Here is a 21,040-nt window from a genome sequence, read left to right on the forward strand (position 1 = left end):
CTCCACCACTCTTTAGATGTTAATACTGTACTTATTAATTCACTGCTTTTATTTGACATATGGTAGGTTATGTGATCACAAGTTAGGCAATTTAAGATTTTACTTACATTAAGATTTATTCATTATTACATATATTTGGAATATGTAGTGAAATGCAACATAGCATATGCTCCTAACGCTGTATCAAAATATGACTTAGAATATAAGGATGGAAATTCAAGATTAAAGGCTATAAAAACAACTCTGGTCAACAATTAAAATGCTGCTTATACCATAATGCATCAGTAATAATCAATTCATATAGCTTAATATTTAATGCAATAATACTATTGCATGAGGAGGAGGACAGTTCTGTACCTTTTACTCAAGTATAATTCAAAGTATAGGAATTTTAGTAGTGACTTTTTTGTTGTTGTCATTTTTAAGTTAAATATGTTTTATCCTGAAAAGTTCTACAAAGTACAATAGGGATTTTACACATTTGGGTGAATTGTGCGTCTCATCATTTCCCAGCAATTATACATTACACAGCTGCATTCCACCATTATAAATTAATATAGCAGATTCAAGAGGAAATTGGTCCCAAAGCAGGCCAAAGTTTCTTCGTTAAATATCTTTTTACACTATCCCTACTACATGAAATTGTCACACGGTCCCTAACTCGGGCAGGCTGAGTAGTTGATGCTGGATCGACGAGCAGCAGCGGCGGCAGCTCCAGTCGCTTCAGTCCGTCACTGCAGTCTGACAGAGCGGCTTCTCATCGTCCTCCTCTCCAGCCAGTATGCGGCTCTGAACTCACCGTGAACGTTTCAACCCGGGGCGGGTGACGCTACGACAGTGTATCGTTCATGGACATGAGGACACCTGCTTCAGCGACTGCTTCGAGAAAGGCGGACCGGAGAAATCCTGACTGGCGTCGATTTTCACCGAGCAAATGAGAAAGGAGGTGATGCAGCAGAGCGGCTCCTCACACAAGAGACGACCGCCTCTGTCAGTTCATAAGCAGCTAGCTCGCGTTAGCAACGTAGCCACATAGCTAGCGTCTGCCCGGCTGCAAAGCGCAGTCTTTTACCACCCACGGGAGCCTAAACGCGTATGTCGGAATCTTTATTTTTCATTCTCTAACCCCATGTTTGTGCTTCAGCATTGCCTGGCATTTTTATTCTCCGCTGTTCGTTTTTTTTCAGCCAGCGTTAGCTAGCTGGGTAAGATAGCCGTATGTTCGTTTGTTAGCTAGCATTTAGTATCGGCTAACCACCTCACCCAGACTGTCACTGTCGGGAGGATGAACTTGGTATTCTGCGTGGGGACACCAGACCTCCATACACACCCGATGGAAAACTACGGGATTAAATAAACAGCCTCAGTTAAAATATTCCTGCTAACATTAGCTGGCTTGACCCACCGGGGGATTATTATGACCGTTTATGTTTGTGTTTTTAAAAAAAGGGGGGGATGAGGGGGGCTACTCTCCATCCATCCTTCCAACATTATCACTTGAAGCAGTTGCTGAGCGGAACCAAACATTTGCTCCACGTCCTCTTTCTTACGTATATAACTCTCACATGATTGGGGAATGAATTAAGCGTGTGCCTCTTTAAGGTCGTTACATGCCAAGGAGGTATTTGCCTGATTGATTCAAGCTCAGATGTGATACGTGCATGCAGTGTATTTAAGCTTGCATGTCCTGCCCCCCTCTTGCAAAGGGGGCTGCCTGCCTGCCACACAACTGGGATTTGTCATTCCAGTCGACTCCGTTGGAAGCAAAGGGATGTCTGATGGCAAGCTATGTGCTATGCAGTAAAACAGTTGAATAGGGAGCCGGGTTCACTCTGCAATGTAAGTCCTGACAGGGATTGCCAGTATGTGCAAACGGAAGCTGTTTGGTCATGGTCTCACTGATATTGCACGGCATCTTGACGCCTTAAGCCTTTAGAAAATATGTTGTTGTTTTTCTCATGGTCACAGGATTATGTGTGTGTGTGTGTGTGAGTGACTGAGAGAGAGAGGGACAGACAGAGAGAGATGACATCTACATTCCCCACAGCATGTGAGAGGATTGTTTATTCCTCTAATATTTCAGCTATCACTTGATATACCCTGTTTCTAGAAGTGTCACCACGTTTCAACTGTAATTCAGTGCTTTTAGGCTCAAGGTAAGCCTGTCAGAGAGTGTAAGGTGAGATGATGCCAGTGGTTATAAAGGGCATGATGCCATAGTGGAGAAATGGCAATTTAAGGGGAACACTATAAAGAGTATCAGCTGACAGAACAGAGAGATTACTGGCATTGTGTGTGGAGGTGAAATGAAAGGAGGAAAAGATCAGATTTTTCTGAAGGTGGTGTCAAGTCTCTAGTAAGCAACCTGTAAATGGGTTTCTACATCTCAACTCTTTATTTGATGTTAACTCAATGCTTGTAATCTCCTTTTCCCCCCCCAGAATCGTCATGACTATTTTTCTGCTGACCAGTCACTCCTCCACTGAGGTACCTTGGCTTTTTTTGGTTTCTGGACTAACCGACGCGGGGATGAGATAATAAAGTCGACCAGCCGGCGCATGCTGCTACAACAACACCTGTGGCACTTGTAAACCCCTCCCACACCCCCCCCACCCTACTCCACCTTCCCCCCCGTAACGCCTCCCCTTGGGCGAAGTTCAGCTCAACAGCCAAAACATGACGACGCCGGCTCTCCTGCCGCTGTCGGGCCGCAGGATACCTACCCTGTCGCCGGGCGCCTCGTCCTTCCCGCACCACAGGGCCACGCTGAGGCTCTCCGAGAAGTTCATCCTCCTCCTCATTCTCAGTGCCTTCATCACCTTATGCTTCGGGGCCTTCTTCTTCCTGCCGGACAATTCCAAGCACAAGCGCTTTGACCTGGGCTTGGAGGATGTGCTCATCCCACACATTGACTCTCCCAAAGAGGGCAAGCACGCCTCTGGACAAGTAGTCATACATGGACAGGGAGCACACGACGAGCACAGACACAGGTAAGAACTAACAGTGTTTTATTGAGTGTGTTTGTCTTCTTTTTTTTCTCATGAAGGATGAAGAAAACACATTTTACAGTAAGGTTTTCTCATTTTTAGCATTTCTATGTTTACTTTTGTTGCTTTTCTCAGTTTACGTCACACCTGTTTCCCCTTGGCCATGAGAGCAGGTGTAGTGACTCTCCTCACTTCAGTCTGTCGTGACACCCAGTGGTGTGGCAGAGACTATAAAGTGATATTCTCCAGAACGTTTAGGTACACGTCAGCTTAAATGCTCCTTCTTCTTTTGTCCTCATCCTTTTGTGCAGCTGGGGTTGCAATGAAAAACCACTCACCCTTTGTGACTCTGGCGGGTATAATTGTTGAAACTCTGGCGCAACAGAGATCTCAGCACACTGTCCCACAGGTAGACGTGGGTGAACTTGATGAGCTAGAACACACAGACACACACACACACAGGTTTGAGAAAGTTTAGTAACTGCGTAAACAGGCTGATTCAGTTTGCCCTCCCTCTCTGTCTCACTTTGACGTTTTTTTCCCCCCTTAAATCAAAAGTCATATTTGGCTACTCTTAAGTGGCCACTGTGATGGATGTGTTTCATGACCTGCCACCAAATATTATTCTCAGTGGACTGAATTCTACCATACTAACATTTGAAAACACAATTTAAAGCCAGAAAACCAGTACTCAAGGTTATTTTATAATGTAATTCTTAATTTAATTTGGGTTCTTTTTTTTCTCAACTGTTAAATTGGCTCTAATATTTACATTTGGAGCAAAAGTAAGAATATTTTTAACTTGTATTTTGTTGGCTCGGTGAGTTGCCATGTTAGTGTTTATATTTATTTAGATTAGTTTAGATTAATTAGTCATTGCCTACAAAGGGAAATTAATTTTGCTTATGTCAGCACCATACATTGATACATTCATACATACATACATACATACATACATACATACATACATACATACATACATACATACATAAATAAAACATAACAGTACAAAAAAAGCATTTCCTTCCATTTATCAGTCTAACCACCTGAACACTTATTTCTAAAAAAAAAATACAAATTACCAGTTAAATGGCTCAACACATTCACGTATGAATCACACTGCACTTAAACATGCATCATGTCCTGATGACAAAAGATTGGCGGCTAAAATAAAGAAAACACACACACAAAATGCCAAACAGTAGGTGGAAAGGGTAATTTTCTAGGAAAAGGTTCTCCTTCATGCTGGTGTAGGAGGTCATTAGTTTTACTGAGCGCTGGTTAAAGGTGTTAAAAGCAATTTCTCAAACAGCTCCACAGTGGGGAACCGTTGCGCGTTGCCTCCCCCGCCCCCCTGTGGGGAGCCCTTTCTCAGTTTTCCATTCTAAAAAAAAAAAAAAAAAAAAAAAAAAAAGAAAGAAAGGGGGGCTGGGATACTGCCGGCCTGAAATAATGTCACTATTGTTGTCCAGAAGTAGAAGAAAGTATTGGACTTGAGTGGTGCTGTGTTTTACAGTCAGACCTTTTTGAAACCTAAAAACAGGAAGCTTGGAGATGCTTGGCAGTTTATAGTGGAGGTTTTAATTTAAGCAGCTGGGATTGAGTACAGGAGCAGCTGGGGGTGAAAATGTGACTAGGTTGTATTTTTTGGGCACTTTTTTGTATCAGGTACCGTCTAAGTCTAATGCACATTTTAAGCAAGCTTTTATACTTCTTGGCTAATGCACATGATTTGTTTAAATGATGAACCAGTGGGTTTTGGCACATATAGACTTTGCTCAGGGTGCAGGTCTTACTTCTTAGCTGTTAAATTGGCAGCATCTGACTCATGTTAAAGCCCTGGTTAGCTTTGCATCCATGTTTTTTTAATTCACCTCAATGGGATAAATGACAAAGGTATCATGAACCTACACAGTAATAAATAAATGAATATGCGTGTATTGAAATATGTATAAAGACGGACCACTGAGATGTTCAAGAGCAGCATCAAGGCTGTTTGAAATCTCATCATTTTTATAATTAATACGCTGTGCTAAAATGTATCTTGTGAGATAGCCAAACTACTAAATGTCTGTATGGTCTGGCAAAGATGTTTTATAGGGGGTGAAATGGTACTCTATGGTTTTAATATATATAAAAAGTGCCGTTCACAATGACCAACAGAGTGATGAGTCAGTCAGTAAAGTAGTGTTAGTGCTGACTGACAGCTGACGCCAACAGATGGCAAACTAACAACAGCCAGAATTCTGCAGTAATTCATATTTTTAATCACCATAATTGAGATTCTCGGAATTGCTCAGAGTTGAGCAGCAGTGTGCTCCGTCAGTCTCTGGAATGACAACGTTAGCTAGCACTCACTAACGTAACAGAAGCTCAGCAACTTAAGTAGAGACAGAATCAGTTTGGATGATATCTGATATCTGAGCTTTAATTGTCACACATGACTTACTGGCAGTTTGTCATTATTTCCATAAGTGGAGAACCACACAGCAATCTTCATTAAAATGTAATGGCACTTTTGAATGTAATGATTAAAGTAAGTCATTTCAAGTTAGGAAGTAATGTAGCTACTATATAGCTACTACTTATTCTGAACTACAGCAAGTTGAGTTCAAGTAAATAACAGTGGAAATATTTTTCAGTGGTATAGTATCGCCCTGATGAAAGGAGAGAACTTTCTCAAACTGTTTTTCATCCAAATTGTTTTATTATTTCTGTAAAATTCTCATCGACTTAGTTTAAACAAATGTATCGGACACTAGATCACCTCAGCTTGTGTTGTTTTCTGTTGATGTAAGAGCTGCTGTGTGCGGCTACGATGCTGCTGCTGAGGAACATCAGCGCATTATTACACCAAATTCAGCTGCGGTTAGATTTTATTTGCGCCGTGCACTCGTCTAACGTAGCGTGTTGTGTAACCAGCTGTTGTAGAGCGACTGCATCATGCACGTAATAGTAATTTAATGGTTCTGTGGAGCTCGGTGTTACCGTTCCTGCTTTGAATAAGTATGTCAAACTATGGAAAGTGACGGTACTTTTCATCCCAGCTAGTATTCACTCAGCTGGATTTAACCCTTTCATATTACCATATTTTTAGCTCATGTCAAGCTCTGCGTTTTTTTTTTCCTGGCATTGTTATTTCAGACACAATGTTTCAAATGCTTTGTACAGTTTTGGGTTAATAAAATGACAGCGTGTTAATTCAGGGGAACTTTACTGTTGTACAAATGATGAATAAATCACCACAATTATGGAAAAAGAAGAGTTAATTTTCATTTTGTGGCTGTTGGGCCAGTTAGAATATACAAGTGGGCCAGTGGGAACAGCCCAGTCATATCCCTTGATAATGGAGCATGCTGCGTGTGACAGAAAAAAAAAAATTTAACAGGTGTGTTCAGTTAAATTCAACCTTTTTTATACTCTTACAGATTTCTCATTAAAAATATCAATAATGATCAATATTGACTGAAATGAAATCTTGATAGGGTTTTCTGCTATATCGCCCACCCTTAATGATATTCCATTTGTTATTCCACTGGAAACTTGATGAAGATCTGCACAGTTCAGTATGCCTGCCTCAGCTATTCAGTTCATCATTGTGTGGACCAGGTCTAAAACAACCTCCACAAAATGAGGCTGTGCAGTGTTTAAAGAGACCCTCAGGAACTCAGGCATGCTCCTAATAATTTCACCTTTTACTTTATTTGGTCATTGAAAAACTCCAGTGAGAACCAGTTCTGTGGTCACAAGCTCTCCCTAATAATAGTCAGTTTTCCTTACAGTAATCCATCTGTATATTCACTGAGCTATACTCTTCTTTAGTAGGTGACCATTGTTTTTGTATAATGGTCTTATATCTATATAAGAACTACTTATCATAATATATACAGCATGCATATTTATAGAATATATCCAGTCTTCTCATATGTAAAATAGAAGATGACTATTATATAAGACCTATCTCCTTATGTCTCAATTAGGCATTCAGTAGTTTTTTTTAGTCACTTATTCAGCAACTTTCCTGCCAAGCTCCTTGGATCTTTCAGGTTTACAACCCATGAAATATTCTCTCTGACTAGTTAGTTATTTTTAGTTGTTGTATTTCGTGACTGCTTAAAATATGACGTGACCCAGTCATATCTGTGATAAACATCTCTGTAGATGCTTTCTGGAATGTCTCTTTCTCTTTGTGGCCATGTCACGTAACACAGGTTTTTGGGTTAAACTGGTTTTACTGAACACTTCTGGGGCAAACAGACTTAATGAGACTTAATGCTACCACGTCATCGATGTGAAGGTCGATCTGATTTGATTTAAGCATTTGAAGAGTGGACAAACAACCCATTTTACAGTACTTGGGATAATCCTAAAACTTCTATGCCAACCACCTTCATTGATAACTATTTCCTACTGAAGTCTGACCACCAACTAACTTTCTGTGCAGGAGCGTGTTGAAAGTGTCATATTGTCTGGTCTCCTCCTTTTGGGGTGGTGGCACAAGTCTTGTATGTCTTTTCAGACAATCACTGAGCCCTCCACCATCGTAACATTGTGATTTAAAAGTCCCCTTGGTCTATACCAACATCGGCACACACACACACACACACACACACACACACACACACACACACACACACTATCAGCCAATTCACACAGGAAGTGTTTTCAGAAGCATTTTTATTGTTCGTTACTCGACTCGTGTCTCACGGAACAGATACGCTTCTAGTTGATTAATTGTATCAATCCACACTGAAACGCATGAGTGACTCGTCTCATGGAATTTTCCTACGCTCCAACTCTGTTTCTCTTGTGTTTAGTGAAGCGTAATCTACACAAATATCCTCAATGTATGTGCTTTGAACTCATTAACGATACCTACATTGATTGATCAAGGCTCTCAGTCAACCTGTGAGTGGCTTGTTTGACTGCAGGCACATTCTCATCACTTGCTATAGTGAGCAAGGAAATAAAATCATAGAATCAATACATACAAACGCTGTTGACTTATTCCCGTGGATCAGACAGACAGCTGACAGACGGCTGCTGTGTAGACACTGACCGCAGGTTGGTGTTGGTGTGGTTTGAACGCGTAGGACACTGATTGATTGAATTGGCTCAAATGTGCAAAAAATAGTAATTGATATCCAACATACTTCTAAAAAGTATAAAAGAAAGTATAGAAAGATGTCATTGTCCATAAAGGTGTTTCACTTTGGACATCGTCATATGCCAATTTGGCAGACATAGCTTAAGCCCAATATTTGTTTTATCTATCAGTAGGGTCTGTCAGAAGGAAGTGATTTGGGGAAAAACCTGAGCTGGGTGATATATGTAATCAATTCCATTTTTTTTGTCTTTGCACAATGTCTAAAGTATACACATTATGAATACTTACTTATTATAATGTGGAAAAAAAATGTGTTAAGTCAAAAAGTAATAAAGATAGTAGCTGCTACATTCATTGTTTTGAATCAGGACAGTAGTTAAGTTGCACTGTATGTGCACCTGTCACAGTTAACAGACTGTTTCCCTAAGAGACTGAAAAAGTCTGTATCTGCACTCTTGATTTGTGTTTGTTGGCAAGTCATTATCTGGTCATGAGAGGTGACGTTACAGCAATCAGCTGAACAGCACGCAGATTCCATGTTGTTCATTCTGTCCCGCCACGTAGCCGGGTAGCTAACGTGAACTAGCAGCTGTCTGCAGTTATCAGGCTTGTGTCAAGGCACAAAGAGCAGGAGCAGATGAAAACGTTTTTTTTTTTTTTTTTTTCAACCTGATGTCCTTAATCTACTCCGCTGACACATCTACCACTAACAATCCACAGATGTATCATGAGACAATGAGAGATGGTGCTATTCTTTCTCTACTGTCAAGCACGTGAAGTGCTACAAAATGAAATGTTCCAATTGTGTTTTATTTTTCTGCATTTTTTTTCAACATTATATGCTAATTTATTTTTGGCCCTAATGCCCAGCCTTAGTTTCATGTAATGCTATAAGGAACAATCTGTTGCCTAACAGTGACTTGAGATTTGTGACCATTTGTGTTAGTGGATTTGTGCAGTAATCTGGGATGTGGCCTTTGTTTCAACTGTCTCTATAACAACTGTACAGAAGGACTTATACTGTGTTTAAGGGTGGACAGCCAGGCTCCTATAGTTAACCACTTATAAGGTGAATCGAAGTGGAACACCTTTGCGTAGCTATCTGGAGTCTGTCACACATACTGTGAAGCCATTAATGGTCCAGCCCTGGTTTGGTTTTGGTGTGGCTCGAACAATACAGACCAAGCCAGGATTAGCAGTCTTCATTTGAGAAGAGGGCGAGCGGACGTGTTGACAGAAGCATTGACATTTCAGAAGGAGAACAGCCAGAGGCGGTAGCAAAAAAACCCCTTCCTTAGTATATGATCAGACATGTGGACATCTTACATGATGTTTAGTTATAATTGTGGACTGAAAATAGTATTTTAAGAGAGGCAGTCTACCTTGCAAAACAAGCTGCATCCACACTATCAGGTATTTAATGGTGGAAAGTTTCACAGGTGTTAAAGTTGTGTGATGCTCAACAGTGAAACATTAATATGAAGTCTGTCCTTCCAAAGATTATTTCCTAAAGTGATTATGGTCTGTTAGAAAATATGTTAATGTTAATACAATATCAGTTTCAGCCACATCCTTACATTGCAGTTGGCCTGAAAAACCAAATACAGCAGCTCGTCCATTTTGACTAACAGCAGTCAGGTTCAGATCTGTACTGTGTTATTCTGTCCAGGTTTGGAAATTAACACATAAGCAATGAGCAGTCATGCTGGGTACTGGCCAAAGTGCCCTGTAGGTTTGACAGGCTTGCCATCTGCCACCAAAATTAAACAGTATTTGGCTGTGAAGTTGTGCTTTTTAGTGGAGACTGGAGATGCAGTTATCACTTAGTGTTGTGTAATCTTGAGTCTTGTAAGGACGCCTTTTCTACCAGCACAGGAAAATATTAGTCAAACAAACTTGAATTTGTATAGCACCTATCATATAGGTTAATGTAGTTCACCGTGCTTCATAGTTGATTGACAAGCTGATAATAAGGCAGAAGAGTGTAGACCAAGGACAGCATAAAGGAAAGGAATAAAAACGAAAAGCATGAAGAACAATTTCTGGACCCATGCGAGAGAAAATAAGTGGTAAAAAAGTAATAAAAAAGTTTCAGGATCTATAATAAAAATAAAATGAAATAAATGAGAGATAATTAAAAAAAGAAAAGGGTTTCTTAAAAGTTAGAGTAAAAACAGATTAGAATAGATTTAAAAAGAAAAAAACAAAAGTAAAGTGACATAAAAGAGATGGAATTTAATACAAGCTAGACTAAAAACTAGGTTAAAAAAAAAAGAGACAGACGGAAAAAATCGATAAGAAGACAAATTTGCAGTTTGAATGGGAAGAACTATGAGGGGAAAAAAATCTTAGTTGAGGAAAAGCTACAGTGAGCACGACCACTACTCAAGGCAGAATCCTGTTTTCTGGATGATTATTTGGCCCTACGGTCCAGTAAATATCACATCATCTACTAAATGGCTCTTCCAGTGGCTGAGTGGATTTGCTTGGGCATCAGTATGATTTTCTCTTTTTTCTCTATGCAAGATGTAATATTCCTCTCTACGCCTGCCTGTCTTTTGTCATAAAATGATATCTCTAAACTAATGAGATACTGAAGGAGACTCCTGTGTCTGGAGGCTTTAAGAGTACCATCCGTGAAGACTATTCCCATCTCACTCTCCCCTTAACCTTTCAATTATTCAACTCAAAACCTTACCACAAAGGTCTAACCTATCATATCATATGGCTTCTGCTGACATGACACCCAAAACCTTACCTGCTGGCAGAAAGACGATGTGGAAGCCCTCACTACCTGCTGTTTGATGACCAACTTGAGAAAACTGGCTTTGAGCTGTTTGACATTTGATATTGGAAAAAAAGTTTAAACATTTTTTTTTTAAAATTGAAGCTAGTGGCATTTTTACTGAAGTAGACACTAGAGTCAGTGAACATTTTGGAGAGTAAGCAGTGCTACCAGAAGAGAAAAGCGGAACCATCGATGATGACACTTGATATTAATGTGCTGCTGTAGTTTCTATGCATCCATGCTGCTTGTGCAAACAGCAGTGAGGTACAACATACCCATACTTGCAGGATTCAGGGCTAAATGCCATGTTGTAAGTATGTGGACTACAGTGGTCTTTACTTGAATCATGTATAATTTAAACCAGGGTTGTTTTGTTTTTTTTAAACTTCAGGCCCACTTCTAATTTTCCGAGAACCAACTTCCCAAACAAATGAGGGAAAAAACAAACTGGCTTGTAAATATGTGTTATGCGACTATAAGCTGCAATGACCAAGAGTAAATATTGTGCTTACCCTCAGTCAAACACTTGGGTTTGCTTCTGGGAAATAATGAGATCAAGCCCATGGTGGGATGGGTGAGAGGCTGACTCGCAGTGTCGCATTCAAAGTTGCTTTCTATTTGTTCCTTGCCTTTAATTTTGGGACCGTCACGATGGAAAATGCTGAGTCATATACATAGGTGGCGGTGAAAGGCAGCCAATATCCAGAATGAAGCAAGGTCAACCTGTGTGAGCTGAAGCTTTAGGCTGCTGTATGCTTATGGTTCCATCAGTCCATTTTCCAACACAGTGGACAGAGTTGTGTCTTCTAAAGCAGGATCTAAAGAGAAAGAGACCAAAAATCCTAAGGTTTCCATGTCTTTGCACCTCTGGGAAGTAGTCTGCTAACTTTCGTGACAGCACAGTCAAACGCTGGTTTATAGCCAGGCGGGGAGTTCCGGTGCTCTGAAATGAGGCCAACGTGGAAGTAACTTAGAACTGCATTCCAGCAAAAGGCCACCAGGGGGCGACTGTTTTGGTGTCAAAAGACTTCTGTCTCAATACAAGTCAATGGAGAATTCACCAACTTCTCACTTGATTTCTAACCTCAGTAAACGTTTTCAAAATGTGATTATGTCTCAATCGCTAGTCCATTTCTTTTATACAGTCTATGCTTGTAGCGCTGCACATCGTCACAGAGTTTCAGCGCCATGATTTAACCACAATCAGCTCAGCGTCACTGCCCACCATTATGGCATACCAGCTGCAGTAAAATGCAAGCTTTTATTGTATGCTGACTCTTTACTGGTGGCGAGGAAGGATATAAATTGAGAGTTAGAAAATGTAAGGCTAATTATTATTGCTATTAAGCTATTATTGCACCTGGGCTAAACTGAGTCAGTTCTGTTTGGCACTCAATGCAGTATAAAAGTTTCATACAATGGCTATGAAATTGTATGGCAGGCTTGTGTCACTTATCTTGAGCTTACTCTGGATGAGTCACTCAGGTGAATTCATTGCTCAGAAAGTACTATGCAAAAGTGCTTGTGAGCTTATATTCCTGTGTGGCAGAATGAGGCAGTTTGACATTATAGTTAAAAACCTCCTTGCACATCACAGATATAGCGCCATTTCTATTACGCCTGGTCTGCATAATAACGGGTTTGACAACAAAACTAAGGAACAAGACGCAGGTTATGCAAAATATCATTTGTTATTTTCTCCCAGATCTCATGCAGGAGGTAACAAATTCAAGATGATGAGCTTGTTGTCAGTGCAGCTCAGTTCAGAGTAGACAGGCTAAAACTCAACCACATATATATCATTATCAGCAGTGCTGCTCCTAGTCTACCTGGGCTCACAGATAGTCATGGTCCATACTAAGCCACCAGTAAACAGTGCAGCTCAGAGCTCAGACTTCCGCTTAACATCAAATAGTCAGAATCCAGAGTGGGTTTTAGAGGTCAGGTGTGGGCTTATATCTGTGATAAGATGACCAGTCAGATAATGACAAGCAGCTCCTGTGCGTATATTATGTTTTTTCATTATGTTTTTATGTATGAAATGCTTTTAGAACGTATTGATTGTAACTAAAAGGACAGGGATTTAAGTTTCCTGTCTGTTGTTTCTATATAAAGGTTGTATTTTTGTGGCTTATTGTTGAAGATTCTACGGCTGTAATAGATTACTGTTTGTCCTTTGTTCTCACTTTTACATGTTATCACTTTGATTTATTGTCTTCTATCGCCATAAATAATGTCCATCTACATATCTATGAATCCAAATTGAATGTATTCAGGGTCCTACATCCTCACCATGAGCTTTGGAGCTTATATTATTGCACATAAGGAAACATAACCTAGCTAACAGCAACAAAATACATTTGAATATCACTACGTCAATAATGACATTATAGAGGTAACCAGTCAATTAAATTATACATTATAGTTTAATGATTTTCATTTAAATTCTTGAGCACATTAATATATGATTATAACTACCGGTAGCTTTGTAAATTACCAAAAAAATCCAACCATCTGACAGTACCATTTCCTTCACTGCCCACTAGATGGCAGTGTGAAGCCCGCAGGTTAAAAATGTCTGGTTTAAACACAGCTAAAAGTAGAGAAAAGTGTACAAGCACAACCTTTTCACACTTTCCCCTCTTTATAATGGAGTTTAGCGCTGTGACCGCAAGCAACCTGCTTTCACCACTTATTGCCCTGCCAGTTATTGTTAGCATCGCAGGGCCATAACTTTGCTTTTGCGCTCTGATACGGCCATAAATCAGCATCAGATCCCCCGGGATCATATTTAAGGCCCGGGCCCAACATCAAAGTGCACTTATTTATCATATTTAGTGTGATCTTGGATATCATTTGTGCGTCTTCACGCTTCAGTCGCCTGTCAGCCACAAAGTAAATCTCTGGTTGTGTGTGTGTTTTTGTTTGGTGTGCAAGAGACTCCATATTACGTGCACCTCGCCCCAAAACAATATACACACACACACACACACACACACACACACACACACACTAACAAACTAGTTCAACCTGAAAAGAATACTAAGATGCTGCAGTCGGTACACAGGGGCTCATGAAACAAATGCATACCTGTTTGTAGATTCAACATCTGTAGGCCTAAAGCTATTTTATATCAGCGTCTGTTGTTCAGTGCACATAAAGGGATATATGCACATCACCTACATAAAAGGCTCTTTTCATACATTCATCACTGCTGTCGAGCTGTTTTCAATTCTATCTCTTTAGCTGATACAGTACATGGGTGTGATTGTATCTTGGGGTTGTGTTTTTGTGAACAGTAAAATGGAGCCTTAAAGACAACATTTAACATCACTGCAGTCTTTTGTCAAGTTTACCACTATTGTTTAGAAAAGTGGAACCATAGCAGAAGCAGTGACTATCCAGCTGCTTTCATTCTGAAAATCAAAAGGCACCTGATGCTCTTATTTCCTAAAAAAAATAGATTAAAAAACTAAATTCTGCCACCTTCACACATCTTGACCTCTTGTAAAAGCTGCTACAGCTGTGAGGATTGTAGTTCATTGTGCAGACCATAAAATAAATATATATTTCTCCCTGGGCTAGTCAATTATAAAAAGCATTGTCCCTTTTTTTCCCTGTCTGTATAACTTGGCAGTACAGACCTTCCAAATTATTTCTGGTTGCTTGCCCAAGTGGCTGGCAGGATGCTATAAATTTCATGCTGCAACACGGATTTGGCACGGGAGTCGTTTTCCCTCATCCGAATGTTGTTTTTACTGTATTTTGTAGTGGTTGCGTTCACTGCATGTGTGTCTCAGTGGATTTCTCTGTACAGTTTTCTTTAGAGAGGTTCAAACTTAGTCACCAAGCAATGTTAAAATGTAGGGACTTTCCTTTATGCACTTTAAAAAACCTAATACAAGTAAATTGCAGAGTAAATTGACAGCACAGATTTTTCACAGTTAGCTGAAAGTAATTTAACTTGTTGTGCACAGCCAGTGGTTTAAATTTCTCTTAGTGGGTTGGAAGTGAATTTTCTAGAGCATAATTGCTCAGTTTAAAAGCTTCAACATTGTCAAAAAAACCTTACTTTAACTGCAAGGACTTTTTCTACTTTAGCAGTCCATTATATCTCTGTATGGTGTTGCTTTTAGAATCGACATCACTACTTGTGGAATATAATATCGACTATAATTTTATCTTTCAAATCCTCGTTCATAGTAATTTCACCAAGACTCCTCCTAATTAATTTGTATGTTGTGATGAGATTTGATCTAGTGCAGATGGTATTAGAGCGAGTAGCCTGAAGAATGCAGAGTGGACTTCCATCAAGGATAATCTCCTCATTAACACTGCTGCTTTTTTATCAGATCTGCGCTCTGTGCGTCTCATCGCCCGTCTGTCTCTTTCATGTTTTGTTTCTCCTCTTTTTTTCATGACATCGTAATGTTTTTCTTCCCATAGAACACAGCTGCGGCCTCTTAGATTGGCCGAAGAGCAGTTTGGGCATGTGTGTGGGTGTGTGTGTGAGAGAGCGAGAGAGAGAGAGAGAGAGAGAGAGAGAGAGAGGGGGTTTTTACTGGTGCTTATGTTTCAGGCTCTACTACAGTTGTCATTCTCTGTGTTTAATCAAAGATTACAGCTTGTGGTTCCACTGACTGGCTTCCATCAAGCAGACAGGAGGAACAAATGAGTAATGTCACCTGTTGGAGTGTTCGTGTTCACTCAGTATGTATGGAAGTATAATACTGACCTATTTGTGTCCGTAGTACTGCACGTCAAAGCTGTGCATGGAATGCTTAGTGAGACTCAAAGTCTTGCTCCTCTTTCCAGACATTAGCAAGGCTCTGAACTATAAAGCAAGTTCAACATACCTGGGATATCTTTTTGTTATCTGGCTTCACTCAACATAACATTGGCTGTCCAGATAAGCTATACTTCAAAGCCACACAGTCAACTCTGGGTTTTCCTAACCAGCTTCAAGTACATTCATGTAAAAGGGGCGAGGCTGTTAATCAAAAGAGACATCATCAGAATTATGAATGATATAGACCAACATATAATATGAGATGAAATAGCCAGTTATATGTGGGAAATGTCTGTTTTAGGGATGGCAAAAAGTTCTATTCAACAAAATAAGATGTAGAAATGCTAGAAACAATATTAGAAATAGACTTAAAAGGCTTAAAACACATGTAGGTATTATTATATATGACTTAAGTATGAGTGAGTATTGTTAGTAGGATGATGAAGAAACCATCTGAATATGTTACCCATGATGTCAGACTGTTTTTGCTACAGAAGCAAAGTGGTAAATTAGTGAATCTGACACAGTGTTGCATTTATAATCAGCCAATCAACAGCCTGTGCATTATTATTCTAATAAAAGTCAATCTTTTGTTTTCATTTCCAGTTATCATCAATTATCATCACACAGTTGTCTCATGTTATTCTGATTCCAGTGATGATATCGGAGTGTAAAATCATCCGGGGATAAATTCAACTTTGCCCAATTAAAGTGCAGCTAAAATCATCATGTTGTGTTTAGTGTCATAAATAATCTCTGTTTGTTAGAAGCTTAAGTTTTAAATCCAGAGTGGAAATAGAAAGCCTGGAACAGTCAAATGTTTCTACTGGCCTACAAACATATATATTTCTCCTTTTCACTTGTCACTTTATTGTTAAGTCAGGAAAAGGACTTTTTGTCCCTGTCAGGATCCTGTAAGAATGATGACTCTTTGTATCCAGTAGTTTGATTGGTCAGTGGTCAGCAGTTGCTACGGAGCAGGTTAGCTGTTCAGCATCAGTTACCATGGTGATGTGTCCTGGTAAGAAGTGACTCACCATTGTAGGACTGAAAAGTCAGTTGAATCTGAAGTTACCTCACTAACCATGAATCCTTTTGTAGTTCAGGCCCTTGATTCAAATCTCACTTGTTTTATTTTATGCAGTGAAAAATGACTTAAAAATAAAAATGCATCTGTGTCGGCAAAGGTAAGGATTTAAAAACGGTATTTATCTAAAGAGTGAAACATCCTTTTTTGAAATCTAACCTTCAGCCAGAATGATAACATACTTTTGGATCCGGTCCCGTTTGCAATCTAGTGTAGTACAAAAAGCAATATGTTTGGGCTGCAGCAGCCTCCGCCAGGGTTCAAATGAGCTCACCAGTCACGCTGACAAGAAACCGGATCCTGTTTGGTTTGAAAAGATACAATCACTGATGCCTCAATTAATGACCGCACCAAAAACACATTTTAACATTTAATAGGAAGTGTCTCTAGAGGCCAGTGGAAATAATAATGTGTTCTGTGTTTCTTGCTCTCATGTTCATACTGTTATTCTATACAAGAGCATTGATTTTGATTTATTCCTCTTTAACAAACACACACCAAGCAAAAAAATTAAGCTTTCTTATCAGGTGGACGTGCTATAAAATAGTAAACCATAATATAATCCAGTAAACTAGATGACTAACTTTCTAATAATAAGACTACCTTCAAATGAATACTGGTGATCTCTCTGTATTTCACCTGCTTGTGTTGCAATTTTACCATCTTTTTCACAACATCACCACACAGGCAGCACAGACACATCAGTCTTTTTCTCTGCTGGATCCCAGATTACTTGTTGACTATGAGGGAGCTGCTCCAGGACCAACATGATGATGGCTATTTGATAGCTAGCAGGGAGCTTATTGGTTGGCTTTTTGTGGGTTTCTGCTCTAGATGGGGCTGATTTTTGGGACTGAATGTGGGACATCTCTGGAAAATAATGTGGAATCATGCTTTTGAGAGTTATGTTATCGTTTTCAGTTTTGGGAGTGTACAGTGACAGATGCCATAAAACACATGCTTGTAATGTATATGTTTAAGTTAGTTTAGTTTACTTAGCTGGCTAATGTCATGGCTTGTTATAGAGTGAAAATATGTAATGAGCCCTTAACATTGCACTCATGTAGTGTACTCATTCTGCCCAACTGACTGCTAACATTATACATGTGACAGTAAAATATTAATATTAAATAAATAAATAACTAATGACTGGCACTGCACAGTACTGCTGTTAATTTAGACATCAGTCTGCAATTGACCGATACAGAACAATACTAACTTAGCTATTTTAGTTTTATTTATTCTTTATTTTCTCAGTTATTTTTAAAATTGGTTGACATTGACCATGTATAATAATGTTAAATATACTTTAATAAAGTTACTAGCTTTGCTTATAAATATGTATATTCACACTGAAGTTCAAACATGCACGGCCTGTACATTCTGCTTTATATTCTCACGTTCCTATCATAGAGGCAATGAAGCAGACAATGACCTATAACAGAGTAGAATAAGCATCAGTCAGTATTGCATCATTATATATCTCCATGAGGTCATCTTCACTGATAACTGCCTGTGTTATTTGAACATGTCTCCGTTCATTATCTGTGGTTAGTCAAAAGGTCGGCCCACGTCCTCCACTCACCAGAGATACTAAATGTCAAAAAATTCAAAGTCATGTTACAACAAATGAAAAATGGATTGTATAAAAAAAAGATAATAATACATAAACATAATGGATTTTGTTTGGTGGAAAATTGCTGTGTGTTCCAGTCTAGAGAGAATATAAAAAGAATCAAAGTGAATTGCAGTCTTTGGCTCCGTCAGTTCATCCCCATATAAACAAGTCAATTCTAGTCTTAAGAGGGATAATAGGATATTTGGTTGCACTAGTGTATCTTTTTCTTCAACTTAACACCACAATGGCAAATTGTTATGACAGTTTGACATCATCTTGTTGACTTCCAGCCCTACAAACCTTTCCCAGGAAGTTTCCAGAGGACTCAGCTTCCAGTTTCCAATGTGACATGAATAACCTCTTAGCTGCTAATGTGAAGTGTGGCAATACTGAGGTCAACAAAATGATCAGGGTCATGTCCATGTATCATATGATAAGTCCATATATAGACATGATGATGTTGATAATTACATTATCATACGATAAGTTGATAATTATTATGACAGTGAAGTATAGTAACTAGGGAGTGATTTTGGACACAGTTTAGTTTCCTTTAATTCCACGACTGTCAGCTGTTGTTGTTTATGAATTATGTCTTGACAGGAAACTCCTTGTACATACGCTGGCACTTTTCTTTTTGAATGGACAGCAGTGAGTGATGATGTGTTGAAGCGCTGTGGGAAGACGAAACCAAAACCTTCTTTTAAACCTCTGCGGTTGGTCTGCAGATGCAATTATATTGAACGTTGTGCCTTTCTACAATAATTATAATCAATCACAAGATGTACTTTAGAAAACAGTGGGAGCTTATGACTTTGAGAAGGTCAAGCAAAACTTGGGATGGACTGTTGACGGGGATTTGTGGGTAGTAACAACATGGAAATAAACTAGCTATAGTTGTAGGTGGTATTTTCATCAGTAGGCCAGCAGCAGTTGTTATTAGTGCAGCAGCAGATCAAACAGATTATTCAGCATATCTGAAAGCACATCTGCCCTCAATAGATTTTTTTCCCCCTCTCTTTGTTGTGACTTTGTTTTATTAATTAAAGCAATATGATGAAAATGATGATGAAAACGGCAACTATGAAGACTTTCGTCCCTTCCCAAAAAAATATTAAAATGGATAATGTGTTTTTTTTTTTTTTTTAAATTGCATTCTATTATTCATGTAGACTTTAAGGGTTCATGTCCTTTTTTAAAGTTGATGAAAATAAATGGAAGAACAAGGAAAAAAGTCTTTAGTATGACCCACATGAGCCTTATTAACACAAAGACAACACAGGATTTAACAGGATTTCCTCATTCTAATAATATGACGAGCTTGTACAGTCATCAGCATGTCCAGGCTTCACATTGGAGCCATTTAGTGATTGTGCAAGTGCAATTAACCCCACTTTGTCCCTACTGTCATTTTAGCTATCAAACCCAGTTTCTCATTAAAGCCTCAGCATGCAGCCCCAACACCATTTATGATGAGTGAAAAGGGAGCCTCTAACCCTCTAACTCTGATATTTAAATGTTATAATGAGTTTGGATAAGTCTTTCCAAAAATTAAAGAAAGGAATCTCTGCACACCTGAGTAGTGGCAGGTGTGTAGGAGGAAGGTGCAATCACACACTGTCTCTCAGACCTTCATCAGGTATATCATGGGCAGCATTTCCACACTACAATATATCAATCACCTAATGAGAGGACTTGAAAGTTCACTAACTAATTGATGAGCACCTGTGTTAATACAAGTAGCCTGCCTCACTTGTCAGACTATAGAACAGGGGTATTCAATTAAGAGTGAAGCTCCGGAACAACATAATGTCTGTTAATTTTCAGTACCTTGCAGTAACATTGTAGTTCCATCAGTATCTGTGCCTAGTGGGTTGATTGTAAACTGTCAAGTAAATACAGTAGACTTCATGTATTAGTATTTAAACTGAACTTGTGGGATTCAAATAAATTATACAATAAGAATAAAAAAGAATAAGATAAATAAAGGGTTAGGGTTTTATTGGCTGCTTAGCATTATGTGAGAAAGATTGGCTATGTGCAGTGGTCTGAGAGATTCTGAGGGCTGCTCCACTTTTACCGTAATAGCTGGAGAAGCTGCACCTGTTAAAATATAATCACAGGTCCTGGTCCGGATAGGGCGGGGTCTGGTCTATGGTCCACCTATTAGTGACCTCTGCTATAGACCATGAGAATTAGAAAGAAAAGAAAATGATCAACATGGTAAAATATAATAGATACAATTAAAGACATGATGTCATGTGATCAATAATTATGAGCAATAAATACTCTCTATCTAATCAGTGATCAAAAATACAACCTAGAAGTAAGACACTTACACACAGGTAGGATCTTTGTCTGCATAGGGAAAAGTTGACAATGAATGAATGGAAGCTAACAGAAAATAGAGAGGTTGTCTTTTGAATGAGATCAGACATGAACGTGCGACAAATGCCTGTATTATTATTATTGCAGAGCTTCCACTTTTACTGCATGTGAAACAGATGAAGAAACGTCTGTTTGCCATATCATTTGATTCTGAAAGCGCTCCGTGATCAGTCAAAGAGGCAGCAGAGAGAAACCCATCCAGAACTCTGAAGGTAATTGCGGTTTCTGCAAGGCGTAACGGGATAGAGCAAGATGTAATTAATCACTTCTACTTGT

General features: G+C 39.1%; 1 protein-coding gene across 2 annotated transcripts in view; it reads left to right on the forward strand.

Moving 5' to 3' along the window:
- The first annotated feature begins 740 nt into the window (after positions 1-740).
- The window catches only part of man1a2 (mannosidase, alpha, class 1A, member 2), a 130,276-nt gene continuing 109,976 nt past the window's right edge, over positions 741-21,040 (forward strand). Inside the window, exons 1-2 of one of the 2 annotated variants that reach the window (XM_053328435.1) lie at positions 741-1,093; positions 2,442-2,990. In XM_053328435.1, coding sequence (XP_053184410.1) covers positions 2,677-2,990 — 314 coding nt within the window. In that variant the 5' untranslated portion in view covers positions 741-1,093; positions 2,442-2,676. The remainder of the gene's footprint in view (positions 1,094-2,441; positions 2,991-21,040) is intronic. The other variant, XM_053328436.1, reaches the window with a different exon arrangement.

This window comes from Scomber japonicus, chromosome 11 (genome assembly GCF_027409825.1).
Source record: "Scomber japonicus isolate fScoJap1 chromosome 11, fScoJap1.pri, whole genome shotgun sequence".
Taxonomy (NCBI): domain Eukaryota; kingdom Metazoa; phylum Chordata; class Actinopteri; order Scombriformes; family Scombridae; genus Scomber; species Scomber japonicus.